The sequence below is a fragment of the Populus euphratica genome, unplaced genomic scaffold, assembly GCF_000495115.2.
Source record: "Populus euphratica unplaced genomic scaffold, PopEup_1.0 scaffold89.1, whole genome shotgun sequence".
NCBI classification, from domain to species: Eukaryota; Viridiplantae; Streptophyta; class Magnoliopsida; order Malpighiales; family Salicaceae; genus Populus; species Populus euphratica.
In genome coordinates, this window is record NW_011499970.1 from 479,995 (window position 1) to 494,336 (window position 14,342).

At 31.6% G+C, this 14,342-nt stretch overlaps 1 protein-coding gene and 1 pseudogene across 1 annotated transcript; both read right to left on the bottom strand.

Annotated features, from left to right (window-relative positions):
- LOC105139254 (1-aminocyclopropane-1-carboxylate oxidase homolog 12-like) overlaps positions 1-1,693 on the bottom strand; it is a 10,770-nt pseudogene extending 9,077 nt beyond the window's left edge.
- Positions 1,694-6,553: 4,860 nt separating this feature from the next.
- Positions 6,554-12,912, bottom strand: LOC105139232 (NAD(P)-binding Rossmann-fold superfamily protein). The gene is made up of 12 exons (XM_011045604.1): positions 12,576-12,912; positions 12,445-12,491; positions 12,015-12,129; positions 11,473-11,620; positions 10,966-11,178; positions 10,532-10,666; positions 10,256-10,390; positions 9,864-10,079; positions 8,924-9,048; positions 8,545-8,602; positions 6,973-7,184; positions 6,554-6,935 (listed from the first exon to the last, which is right to left on the bottom strand). Exons 1-11 carry the CDS (start codon positions 12,665-12,667, stop codon positions 7,074-7,076), a joined length of 1,395 nt encoding a protein of 464 aa, XP_011043906.1. The 5' UTR covers positions 12,668-12,912; the 3' UTR covers positions 6,554-6,935; positions 6,973-7,073.
- Positions 12,913-14,342: the final 1,430 nt, after the last annotated feature.

Genomic DNA, 14,342 nt, shown 5'->3' on the forward strand with positions numbered 1-14,342 from the left:
GCCTTCACACTTGAAGGTTGAATTTTCTTGTTTTGATTTCGTGTATAAATAGATAGCTAAGCTTATGCAATTATGTGTGGAGAGATTGAGAGAAACACTAGAGAGAAAGAGAGAGGGGTTGTTGTAAACTTTTGTTTATGTTATTGTAAGCTTGTTGTTCTTGAAATAAAAGAGTGTGTTTTATCCCCTCCGAGTATTTCAAAGCCACGACAAGTGGTTTCTCCCACCAACAAAAATATCACAGGTGATTCATTGAACAAATAATTCTTGACGTTGATAGTACAAAAACCTCATAATATTCTCTTAGAATAAACCATTGAACATGTCATGGCACATACAGTATTCATCATTTTTTATTGGTCAGAACAAGAGGTAAACAACAGTTTAGTAGCTGACTACCATCGTCCTCCTACTCTGAGCTATTCCCCTTCGCGATTGTAAGCTAATTGCCAGTTAAGTCATGTGATCTGCTGTACATGGGGTAAATAATACACCTATCACGCACTCATGGGAGAAAGACGATGACCATTATAGTTTATACTAAAACATTTTTTCGAGGCCCTACTACTCACGTTGTATTTTCTTTTATTATTCACCCTTCTCCTTCCTGACTTGAACATCGGAGCGAGCATCCGTTAAAACACAAATGAACTAGGTTACGGCCTTTCTAGCACAAACCAGTACATTGTCAGACGCGTAAAGCCTATAATATCCTTTGATGTTTTTATCGGGCATAGTTTTCATCAAGATTTCAACATTTTTTTTACCTGCATGAAGTCTCCTTTAATTACTATTAAGTGCTCCCTGCATAGGGGTGACATCAACCCATTGATTCTGATGAAGAACCTGGAGGCCACCCATGTTGTCTTGCTGAAGTAGAGTCAGGAAAGACGGGTCTGTATGATTGCTGACACCCATTGTCGAGCCTGGTTCTGGACAAGTTGGGTAATAGTTGCAGATTGTAACCTTGCTTTCCATGCATTCTATGCTCGAAAGGTAGTCAGGAAGAGCCTCTGATAAGAGTTCAGAAAGTATTTTGCTGATTCTTTTTATGTGAGTGTTGTATCCACTTATCTCTTCACTGTGAGACAACTTAAATTAAATCTGGTAGTGAAATCTCCAACGAAATTGGATTTAAGAGAGAGTTTTGGATCTTATATTACAAAATCACATTACCTTAAAATGTAAGGAATGAATTCAGGGTCTAGTTTGCCATCCTTAAAATAAAACATCGCTGAATCCTTCTAAACTGATGGTTTTATAGTCAGAGACGATGCTCCGTAGTAGAACCTCACTGGTTTTTCTTGTCACGTGAGTACAGCTCCTTCTTCACCTCCTGAGGTTGTTCATGGAATCGTTTCGCACCCGCTAGCATCCCATCCATGACCGTAACTGGAATTTCATGGTTAACGATTTGAAAGAAACCCCATTCTTCTGATGCTTTGCGGACCTCATCGACCACCTGTAGTCGCCGAAAACTTTCGAACCCTTCCAGGTCTATGATCGGAAGCTGAAGGGTGATGCTATTGATCTCGGAAGATAACTTCTGGACATCCCCTGGTGGGTGCACAAAGAACCTGGGAATCTTGGTCACACCAGAGTCCAATAGTCCCTTAACACTAGTTTTTGTTGCATCAAATGCCTTCACTTCTTCAGGAATGGAACTCGCAGCATTGGGTATCATGACTTCCATTTTTGCAAAATAGCGGATGGCAGTGCTTTTTTCTTTTTCTTGGTTTTGGTAACAGAACTGGATGGTGAGTAGTATATGACGATGAATCCAATTAAATAGAGCTCTTAGGTGGACAGAAATCAAGCCAAATTTTTTTGTAAAAAGTAATTTAAAAAAAATAAAAATAATAAAGATGAGAGGTGGTCATATATAATCCAATTATTCAACCGAAAAATATTGTAATATGGAAGACGTCATGAAAGATTTGCTAAATCTCATTCTCAAATATTGTAATGGATCATGTGCCAGACGTAATTTTTGGTTTTATTTTTTCCTATTTAATTTCATATTTTGTAGCTTTTAATTTTTCTATCCTTTTGCCTTTCAAATTGAGTTCAGAGATAGATCATTTTTAATTTATTATAAACCTCTTTTACGAGGGAGATGTAGAGAATAATTTTACTTAGATATAACAATGAGACTAGGGTTCTAGTTTTTGGCCTTTTTTTGCGATCGAGTTCTTTCTTGATTCTTTGTCTAGCTAATTTACGAAAGAAAATTGTACCATGGAATGGTCCAATAGCTAACTTTCTCTCAACTCTTCTCTTCTTGGCTTAATTAATTATGGGATTATTGAAAATTTATATAATTAACATTATATAAATAAATTAATTATAAGTAAATGAAAGGTTAATCTTCAAAGAATTCTTAATATTTCTACTAAAAAAACTTTTGGTTTTTTTATATTTAATTCTTGATTTATAATGGTTTTTTAAAGGTTGATAATGACACCTTTTTTTATTAATTTATTGATATTTTAACTTTTAAATTCAATATAAAAAAAAGTAAAGGAAGAGTTTTAAATTTGAATTTTTCAGATATTTTTCATACTGTTCTTCACCTTATATTTTTTTTTCATTTTAAGCTTTATTTTTCCTTTCAAATCTAAAACTTATATTTATCTTGTTGAGAGATATTTGAATTTTATATTTTTTTATTCAAATAGTAATTTATTTAGAAATATATTTAAATTAAGATGGTGGTGTTAGAGTCTTGAGAAATATATTTTAAATATCTTAGTTATACAAATAATGAGCAATAAAATTTTAAAAATAAAAAATTCATCATTTACAACAATAAAAATTTCATTATTTTAGAGTTTTTTAACAAGTAAATACTTGTTTTATTTTAATTTAAATAATTTTTTATATTTTCTTTAATGCTAGGATTTTATTATTATCTTTATGTTGAAAGTATATTTATTATTAGTTATGTTTTTATATAATTAAATTTTTAAATATATATAAACTTTAAGTTTTTATTGAATATATTTTATTAAGCATACTTTCATAATGATGAGCTAAACACTTTGCTCATTCGAATCTAATATATGTTTACAGAGATATCATGCAAGATGTGATCTGCCAAATCTCATCATTCTTAAAGACTTCTCTCATTTGTTTTCTTTGTCTGGTCACATAATTGAATACATGATATTTTTTATATTATAGTTGTTGGCTACGTTAGTTGTCACATCTTTCATTGAAGTCCAAATAAAAAAAATTGAAATAATAAATTTATTAATTGAGTTTAGTAGGAATTGTATTTTAATCCAAATTTGATAGATATCAATACAAATTAATGGGGTTTTTTTTATATAATTATTTTATTCAATGAATATAGGATATGACATAGATATAATTAAATCTGGCTCGAATTGTTGACTGAAATTTAACCCAAAATATTTATTTGTATATACACACTTTGAATATATATATTATTATTTTATTTTATTTAAATAATAAATAATTACTGGATAGTAAATATTTAAATAGATATTCAAAACTTAATATATATAATATCAATATCTAAATTTTTTACCCAATAAATAATGGATAGCATACGAATGCAAAAATCCCGACCCGTGAATACTATTAAATTTCTAATAATTTCTATAAACATTTTTAAAAGTAGCATCATGCATGTAACAAAAAATTGGATAAATTGAATAAAATTAATAATCTTACTGTACATTAACACATCACATGGAATCAACTCCAAACACAGTATGTGCAAGAACGTAACTAGCATGAACATGTAATGTGTAAATACCACAGTGAATTTTGATGGCTTTGGATGTAAGAAGGGAGTCAAGGAACGGAGGAAAAGATGGAGTTGTAATCGTGTGAACCTAATGAATGCGTGAAATTCTTCTGTGGCAATGGATGAAATCACTATCGGAACTCTTATCAGAGCCACTCGGATTTCATGCGACTGAATTGTTGGTCTGCCATTATTACCAGGCTTGTCCTGAACGGCTGAACCTGACTTGACGCTGGGTGCCATCAACCACACAGACATCTTTTTCAGAGAGTATTTCTGCATGCAGGAAAACATGGGTGGCCTCCAAGTTAGTCATCAAAATCAATGGATTGATGTTCCTCTAGTGCAGGGTGCTCTTGTTTTAAATTTAGGGGACTTCTTTTCTGTTTTTTTATATTTTCAAGCGCCTGTCAAAGGAGGTTGCTGCGATAAAGCTTGTTTCCATTCGAGCAGAATGGTTGGCTGAAATATCCTTTTTAAGTTTTTTCCCATCTTTTACTAAAGCTGTCTCTCTTACTGCTCTGCTGTTTGATTCTCTGCAGTCTTCTCTAGCCTCGTTCTTTTTGTTTCTTCGGGTTTTTTTTCCCGGTTTAGTGACGGTATCTCCGATCAGTCATAACAATTTTTTTTTGGTAAACCCAAGGATAAATTTTGTGCATGGAAAATGCGAGGACTTTCATTCTAATCTTTTATCGCTAACTTAAATAATTGCAGTGTTTATTTTATTTTAATCTGTCAGATTCACAGTTTCCGCATACATCGTGTTTTTATAGTTATAGGTCTTCAATCATTGATAACAATTTTATTGTAAACAAAATTATTGCACGTCTCACTCGAATCTGATTGGCATCAAGGCCGGAAGTTAGACGAACATGAATCAAGTCAAGACACGACGTGAATTAATATTTCAATTTGTCATTTTTTTTTTCAACTTGTCATTTTTGTTGTAGGGGTTACTAGCTAAAGGGACCATCAATGTTAATGAGTATTGAACCTGTCCTTTTGTTTTTCATTCAGCTAATTACAATGACTACAAGATCTAAACTTTATATCCATGGTCATCTCTACTTGTTGATTTTCTTTTTTTATTTATCTTGTAAAGAGAAAAAAAAGAAAATAGTTCAAAACCAATATTTATAAATCTCACACAATTTCACCAGTTACTAGATGTTATACCCGTGCGATGTTGTGGGCTTATTGCATATTTGTGCTTTGTTATAAATTTATTAAAAAAAAAATAATTGTAATCCACAATGTTTTCAAGAAAAAAATTATAAAATTAAATTTTTAATCTAAAAAACAATCAAAAAAAAAAATAAAAAAAAAAAACTAAAGGAAAAAAAAAACAATGTAGAGAAACACTGTAGCAATCTATAATGTTTCATGAGAAAATCTACTGTTGTAATTTTTAACCAGCTCAATATTAAAAACAATAAAATTGATAAGGATAATTTTAAAAAAAATCATAACAAAAAAAATCATGTTGAGAAATACTATAGCAATCTATAGTATTTTAAAGATAAAAACTATGAAGTTAAAATTTCAACCAACTCAATATAAAAAAAATAAAATCAACAAAGACAATTTTAAAAAAACAAAAAAAATTATAAAAAAATAAAAAAAATCATGTAGAAAAACACTGTAGCAATACACAGTAGTTAAAAAAAAGCTAAATTTTCAATCAGCTCCATATTAAAAAAAAAATCAACAAAAAAAATTTTAAAAAAAACAAAAAATTGAAAGAAAACAAAACAATAGAGAAAAAAACATATGACAAAAGTCAAAGTTGAATTCTCAACCACTTCATTATTAAAAAAAAAATTGATAAAAATAATTTAAAAAAAAAACATATAGAAAAATACTGTAACAAAACAAAAACTATATGAGAAAATATTGTAACAATCCACAATATTATAAATAAAAAAACTACAAAGCAAAATCGACAAAGATCATTTTAGAAAAAAAATTATTAAAAAAAATCATGTAGAAATACATTATAGTAATCAATAATATTTTAAAAAAAAATTACAAAACTAAATTTTCAACCAGTTTAATTTAAAAAAAATCAACAAAAATAATTTAAAAAAACACAAAAACAAAAAAAAATAAAAAAAAATCTTGGGAAAAAAAAAAGAAAAAAGCATGTAAAGCCAAAAAAATGAAAAAATAAAAAACAAATGTGGAAAAAAAAGGGGAAAAAAAAAAAGAAGAAGAAAAAGGCATATGGTGTGGGGAAAGCTACATTGCTTTCCCCACACCTTTTAGAAAAATTGATAAAAATCATTGTAGAAAAAAAATTTATTAAAAAAAAACCATATAAGAATAGTACTTAATAATATTTTAAAGAAAATACTACAAAATTAGATTTTTAACTAGTTTCATTTAAAAAAATCAACAAAAATAATTTTAAAAAGAAAAAAACAAAAAAATAATAGGAAACAAAACATGTAAGGCCCAAAAAAATGAAAAAAAATGTGGAAAAAATAGGAAAAAAACAAAAAAAAAATACAAAACAAAAAAAAAAAACATGTGGCGTGTAGAAAGCTACAGTGCTTTCCCATGCCTTTTAGAGTATTAGTTAATATGTTGCATGTAGCAATCAACAACTGCAACTTGCAGCTTGCGAGTGGCAGATAACAATTGTGACTCGATCAAGAAAATATGTACAAGGGAATTATTTCCAGCCTCTAACTCCCAGTTGAAAAAACCACAAATTCACATCATCAACCTCAATGACCGCATAACTTCAATCACAATCTAGTCTCAACTAACACAATCAAACACAAAATGTATATATATCCATGTCATATAATGCAATCAACACAATTCAGTCCCAACTAATTCTTATAGCATTATATCATATCATATAATATAACTACATCTAAAAATAACCCTAGCTTGTGGACAAGCTTCGGGCGCTTGTATAACTAAACCTTGCAATAATGTAGTAATGTGACACTGTGACGAGATATGAGAGGCGAGAGACAATAAGCGGATGTTCAAAATTGTCTAGTGTGACTGAAAGGGTGATAAGACTAGACTATTTCCCTAGCATGTCGCATCAACAGATTTGGGCATCGAGTTGAACTTTCCTCCCAAAAACAAAAATGAAAGCACTATATGGCATCTCATCATATAGAGCATGGACCCAAAAACAAGACCCATTACTATGAAAAGATTGCACAGGGATGTGGAAGTCAAAGAGTACTTCTTTTCTCTATGAAAAGATTGCACAGGGATGTGGAAGAGAAGCTGAGCCCCAGTACACCAAACTTTGAACGCACAAGTGCAAAATAACTCACAAGCCAAAGTCCAATCTAGCTCGTTTCAATACAGATTCCACCCTCTCATAAAATTCAGGTTCCAACTCCTTGATTTCTTCTGGCGTCCTCAACTCATGTTCATCTGCCTGCAGAGAAGAGAAAACATTCTATTAAAATTTCAAACCACGTTCCAGTTTAGCATGCCCAATTCCAAGTAGTTTATTTCATAGCAAAGGTATCAACACAGGTTAGTTTCATCCCTACAACTAGCAATGCCTGTCAAAATGAATGGCAAAGGATGTATTATATTGAATTACTACATCAATTTAATGATCAGAAGCTTACAGCTTTTGAAAAATCTTTCCAATGAATCATACAAGCATACAGTAAAAAGGATCGTCAGAAGATAGAAATAGCAAATTAGTGAAAAGTGACAATAAAGCAAACTAAGCTATGGCTTCATCTTTGGTGTCCAACAAAGGATCCAAAGGAATGACAGCACAGTGGTAAAAAAGGCTTATTAGAGAGGCCAAGACATAGCTTTGATTGATAGCTGCAGCTTTCATCTAACTAAGAAGTTGTAAGCTCAAATTCCCCTTATTCCCCTTATCTGGGTATCAAAAAAAAAAAAAGGAAGCTTAAATGATCACCAAAAAGCTAAGTTTGTTATCATATCATATCATTGTTAGAGAATAATATAAAATATATCTTAAAAGCTCATTGTTAGATAATAATATAAAATATATCTTAAAAGCTCATCTAAAAGCTTAAGTTATTGGGTTGAATTGGTTCTTTGACATGGTATCAGAGCCTTAATAACCAAGTGGTCATGAGTTCAAATCTCACCATCCCCATTAATTTGATAAAAATCAAGCGCAAGGTAATGTAAACCTGTGCAAGTTTCAAGCCCAAAGAGCTTTCACTTGATGGGATGTGTTAGAGAATAATATAAATCATATCTTGAGACCTCATCTAAAAGCTTAAGCTATGGGAATGAATTGGTTCTTTAACAATCATCTCCCTTAGGTGCTAATGAAAACAAAAGATAATAACTATTTGCTAGGGGTTGGTTATGGGTGCCTTATGAAACTTCTTAAAAAGTTGGAATACTACAGTTTTAATTTTCAAGGAAAAAAAGTCTTAAATGCAAAAGAAGCTTCCCTTGATTGTTGAGATGATGATATACACTACTAGATTCATAAAAAAAAAAAAAAAAAGTTATATGAGAAATATGGCAATTAAAAACAATTCAAATAAATAAATAAACCTGAATTTTCAACATAAACGCAAGATAAGATTAGTGTTAATTAGAAATCCTAAGGAAAAAGATATGTGATGCAATAAAATGGTAGATAACAAGAAATTTAACAAGGGAGGTGCATGGGAGGAGAACATGAGTAGATGAGATGAGCTTCTAATGCATCAAAGCCAAAGAAACTGCATATTTTAGACTTCCAAGACCAGCTAGAGCCCCATTTTTTGTTCAGAAAAATTAAATGAAGATACCTCTTTAAATTTTAAGAGAATCAAGTTTGAGACAGATGCTGGCTTCTCCTTGTCCCACCTGAAGAGAGAGAACCAGCAGGAAAATGCACAATCATTAATAATTAGGTTCAGAATTACCATCAAGGTGACACCAATTGAAGTAGGAGACACAACTAATGTTATAATGTTTTCAAAGCATATCACTATACATCAAAGATTAAAAAGGTCCCACTGAGCTCTGAAAAGCATGAACTTTCCAGGAAAATTATTGCATATCAATACACCCCACGTGATATTGCACTGCCAGTATGATTTGCAGAAGAATAGTATTGTCTCAGTTTTTGATAATAAAAAATCATGACTGATGAATGCTCAGAGGATTTATTATGGAGAAATATACCTCACAAGCATTAACTCATTTACAGATCGCCACATTCCACGCCCAACATCCTTTGCAAACTGATCTCTAGCACTTCGTCCATGCCACAGTTCTTTGGCAACATACATCACTTCCTCAACATCCACCTATAAGAAATAGCAACCAACAATGACAACCTATTCAAGATGATGCAATCCCAAATACCCCAAGAGCACAAGAATCCTACAAACAAGCAGCACATAGGGCTTTTGATACACCAGAAACTGGACGATTTTTGTTTGTCCTCCCTTTTCCTTGTTAGGATAAGCCAAAGATAATTTATTGTTTTATATGAAAGAAAAAATATTAAGAACCAAAAAGAATCACATAAGATATGTATAAAGTACTGTAAAACCCAAGATGATGGTACAATTGCAGGATGGACCAGGATAAGTGCCTTGCATATCACAGGCCTTTATATGATTGTCACTATATAAAAACACTTCCTTGAGGACCATGCCCTCGGGCACAAGTCCACGATATATTTTTACATGTGGATGAGCAGTCTGCATGAGCCCAAGACAATTTTAACTAGCAGTATTATTTCTATTGCATAAACCCCAAACAGGTAAAAAATCTGGCTTCACCCTGGATTGAATGAAGTTTTCGACCAGTGGCATCTTTCTATCAAATGAAAACAAAAGCGCACTTTGGCACATAAAACAAAAACTATTCCCCTTAACACTCTCAATTGTAATGTTTCATTCCTTAAAAAAAAGTAGATAAATAAGAAAAATCAAAGGAAAGAAGACAGTTTTTATGCTTTAAATTCTTTGATAAATCTTGGAACACATATAAGACACCCAAAGTCCCCAGGCCACAGTGAAACTCAATGCCCACCACCAGCACCCAGGAAACAAGCATCAAAATGATCTTGAAAGAATATCAATTAGCAACTTCATTTCTGAAGGCATTTCCATACCTGGACCTGCATAGCAGTTCCAAACAATGACTCCTCATGCTCAATAAGACGCTGATGAAGCACCCGATAATGATCCAAATCTAAATTTACTATAGGTTCAGGTTGAACATTCAATCCCGTGAGCTGTGTCACAACATAGGAGGCCATGACCTGTCCAAATATAGCAGGGATGGTACCAAGAACAGGTATTATGCGAACCCTAAACCCAGGTACTACCTGATATAGGGGTAAGATGTTAGAATATCAAAGCAAAACCATGTGATTGCAAAATGCAAGGAGCTTTTTATTTGCAGCAGCTAAGCTAAATCAACCTAGTGATTAAAATTTCATTAACAGTTACTGACAAAAATACCAAATGTTGCAAATTAAGCAGTAACACTCTCAAGTCTCACCTGATAGTCAGAAGGATTTTCTTCTTCTCCACTTGGTCCCTTAAATGGAAGCAGCTTGGCTTTAGGCTTTTCTAGAGAGAACACAACAGGGATGCCACCCTCAATGCCATGATCTTTCCTCAAACGATACCTCACCTAGAAGGCAGATTCTATATTGAGAGTTGCATCCAATACTATAAATAAGAAACTAGGAAAGCAATGATCAATAGAGCAAAATTATGTAGATGAAGAAATCTAGCAACACTTGGATTCAAAGAGAGAATTTCAGAAGCATACAGCTCGGGATAAAGGGTCATTTGTTGACTCTCTTAAATCAGCCACTCGTATTCTTGTTGGATCAGCTCTAGCACCTGCTCCAGTTGCAGACAGAACCTTTAAACCCCTACGCACACATGCAGCAAGAAGTGCCACCTATTACATATGAAAATTCAAGCATTTAAAGACAAATTTCCTGTGGTTCAGGTTAAAACACGTGAATTTTCATTATGCTTCAAGGTGCTCCATGTCACAGAATTCTGCCTGATAACTTAAAATTTAGCAGTTAAATGTCTAGATACATTAAATAAGTAGCAGGTCTCAAAAGTAAAGAAAATACAACATCAGCTATTCAACTATGATGTTAATTATTAGTATAAAGCTAGCACCAAGTGAATTTAAATCCAAGAATCACAGATCTGCAATCATCAAAACTTGAAAGCAAGAAGAAATACCTTTGTATCAATATTATCAATGCAGTCCAAAACAAAGTCGGGATGGCCAGAGAGAATTTTTTCTTCAGTTGATGCATCATACAGCAGTACTTTTGCTTCTATGTGGCACTCTGGGAAGATTGTTGAGAAATGCTTCTTGAGGCACTCGGCTTTTGGAATACCAACATCTGCTCGAGTTGCAACAGCATGGCGATTTAAGGATGAAACAGAAACCTTTTTCACATAATCAAGAACATAATCATGAAAAGATACATGTTTCTTATATATATATATAAAAACAAATGAGTGGGTGTGGTGATAAGGCTGTATTAAAAGCATTTAACACACTTAATAGTCTAGATAGCATTATGCCAGACAAACCAAACTTAGATGTTACTATTGATCATATTTTTGACAGATGAACAAAGTCTGTTGAAAACTTAATAAAAATAAGATCAACCAACGAAAAAGGAAGTCCAAACCAATAACATAAGGTAAGATAAAACTCAGGCATAAAACACAAAGTACCTGGTCAAAGTCCACAAGGAGGAGCCTGCCAACTCCAGACCTCAAGAGCATTGAAGCAGCATGACTCCCAACACCTCCAAGACCAATGACAACAACATAGGATGTAGTCACCTTCTGTTGAGCCTCAAAGCCAAAGAATTGAATGTTCCTTACAATGGAAAATAATACAAATTATTCCATTGAAAAACAAGCCTTAAACATAACTTTTTTGTGCAAGTGGCCAATGACATTTAATTTCAGAAACTCACAACAACATTATGTCTGTCTCCATAACTAGTAGCAACAAAGAAAAAGTATGGCATTTAAAAAAAAGCATTTAAGAGAAACCACGGGATGCTATACTACTGCAGGAAGATAAACTGTCAAAAACACTCTTTGTAAGAAAAGGAGACCAATGCTCTCTGCTATGAACTAACTTTAGCATATTGAATAAGTATTTGTGATTGATTGCAGTATGTTCAATGTATCTTACACAAAGGTATCCTAGACAAAGGAAAACACTAGTTCATAAACATAAACGAAGTAAAGCAAAATTACTTTACCTAGTCAATTGTTCAGATACTATTTCATCTGCTAAAAGGTCTGAATCAGGCATCCCAGAAGTACTATCTACATCAACCCCAATTCCGACCGACATCTCCGAAACAATTCCTTTGCCTATTCATAAAAACATTTAGAAATGAGTAAACACATACTCGCATCAGATGGGGTAAAATAAAGATGTTAAAGCATTCTATATTCAAACGAATTCATCGCCAAACCAAATTTATCATCTCCCAAAAAATTTACCATTTTTTATTGAAAGCCTGCAATTTTTTCCAACCGAACTACAGACTTTAACTTCAATTACGACCAACATTTCTTACTTTTGATGCTGCTCTTTAGTATTTGAAAAGGGGCATCAATAAATACCAAAAACTATCAGAATAACAAAAACTGAATACTAAAGAAGCAAGTCAGAGAGCAACTAACCAGCATTCAATTCACCAACGCTTTTACTGCATTCCTTTATAATACTTCTGTAATAACACAAACGCAATAAATCAATTAAAAAGCTTTTTCTTTTTCCAGCTTTTGAGTGGTGAAGTGATCAAGTGACTTGCCTTGGAAGAAGCTTGAGAAGGAATAGAGTAGAAACAGAACCCAAAAGAGCTCCAGCTCCAACTAATGTCAAGTGTTTCAGGCGCTCCTCCATTGCTTTCTCTTAGGCCTCAGGGTTTGCCGAGCTGAACAGGGTGGTCGAGGGTTTTTGAATAAAGGCAAAATTGAAAAAAAAAAAAAAAAAAAAAAAAACAAATCCTCCTGAACTAAAACTATTTTGATTTTACACCCTAAACAATATGACATTTTAAATGTGCCCCTTTAGTTAGGCTTTTGATAAGAAATTGATGGAAAACTCCAAAAAAATCCTCCCAGTTCATATCTTTTTCTCTACCGGCTTAGGAAAACAGGTTTACCAATAGAGAGAAGGAGAAGGATTTTATGGGATTTTCCATCAATTTCTCAATAAAACCATGATAAAAAGACAAATTCAAAAAATTATATTGTTTAGAAAGTAAAATCATGGGGTTTTAAGATTAGTAAGATATTTATTTTTTCAGCCATTTTGATCCCTAATGTTTTTTTAAATTTAATTTTGACACAACTTCAATTCTATTGTTTTCAAGTTCCAAGTTTTCAAAGGAAAGAAAATTTTTTGTCGATTCTAATATAAAGAGAAAAGGTTGTTATTTTTTAATATTTTAACCACCAAACTGATTGATATTAGTGTCTATGAATTTTATTTAATGAAAAAAATTGAATAATAGTTGTTTCAAATCTCAATGTTACCTAAATAAATAAGATTATAAAAAAAAAAATAGCCCAATTTGATTTAATGTTTTGGGATTGTTTTTGAAGTTTCTTAGGTGGACAAATTGGTATCCTAATACTGTGAGGGTGTTTATAAAGTGTTTTTTTTATTTTATTTTATGAAAATAGGTTGAAAAAAAAAGATTTTTAAGAAAAATACAACTACCTATATATTTTTTAGACATCATTACAATGGTAATATTCTAAGCAAACAAGAGACACACAGTCTCCTTTAGCAGGCAACATATTGCCTGATTTATTAAAAAATTATGAGATCTCATTGAGCTTTTGGCAAGAATCGTTGATTCAACGGGCGGGACACAACAGATAAAGCTTTTTAGTGCATTTCCCCTTGAATTAAAAAAAAAAGAAAGTAATTTAGCCTAATGTTATCATTGATTTTTTTTTTATTAATTTCAAATAAATAAATAAAACAATTTCATTGATTTTTATTGCTTAACTTAAAAAAAAACTATACCTGATTAGGATTGTATTTTGACCTGGGTTCTAAATTTTGTTTGTTGAATAAAGTTGACTGGGATAAATATAGTATGATATGTTTTTTAAGTTATAATTTAAATTATTTCTTAACTCTTTTATTTATTTCTAGATTTTATCAAGTTTATGGTTAATTAAGACTCAATAAAGGTCTAAACAGGAGGAGAATTAGAGAAGGAAAAAAAAATAAATTATCCATTCAAGTTAACTTATTATTATCATGTCTATTATCTAAGTTGTAAATTTCACACGTTAAACTAGGTCAATATAATTTGTCTTTCCTTTTTATTTCACTTTGTCATTTTTTTTCTAGTTTAATCATTTGACAATTCTTTATTTCTACATTTAAGCTAAAGTTAGATAAGACTAGAATTACATGTGTTTTGTTTAACCAAATTATCATTTGAGTTAGACAATCATTTTATTGTTTTCCAGTTTGATTGAATAAGTCACACCAACATATTTTTTTATTTATTAACATGGTAGTTAATTAATTTATTTTGATATATTTATCGAGTATT

Excerpts from the sequence above, each read along its gene's own strand:
- LOC105139232 (XM_011045604.1), bottom strand. The coding sequence starts at position 12,667 with ATGGAGGAGCGCCTGAAACACTTGACATTAGTTGGAGCTGGAGCTCTT. Across the intron at positions 12,130-12,444 it reads CGTTGGTGAATTGAATGCTG|GCAAAGGAATTGTTTCGGAG; the intron begins GTTAGTTGCTCT and ends TTTTATGAATAG. Across the intron at positions 11,179-11,472 it reads TCCTTGTGGACTTTGACCAG|GTTTCTGTTTCATCCTTAAA; the intron begins GTACTTTGTGTT and ends TATGTGAAAAAG.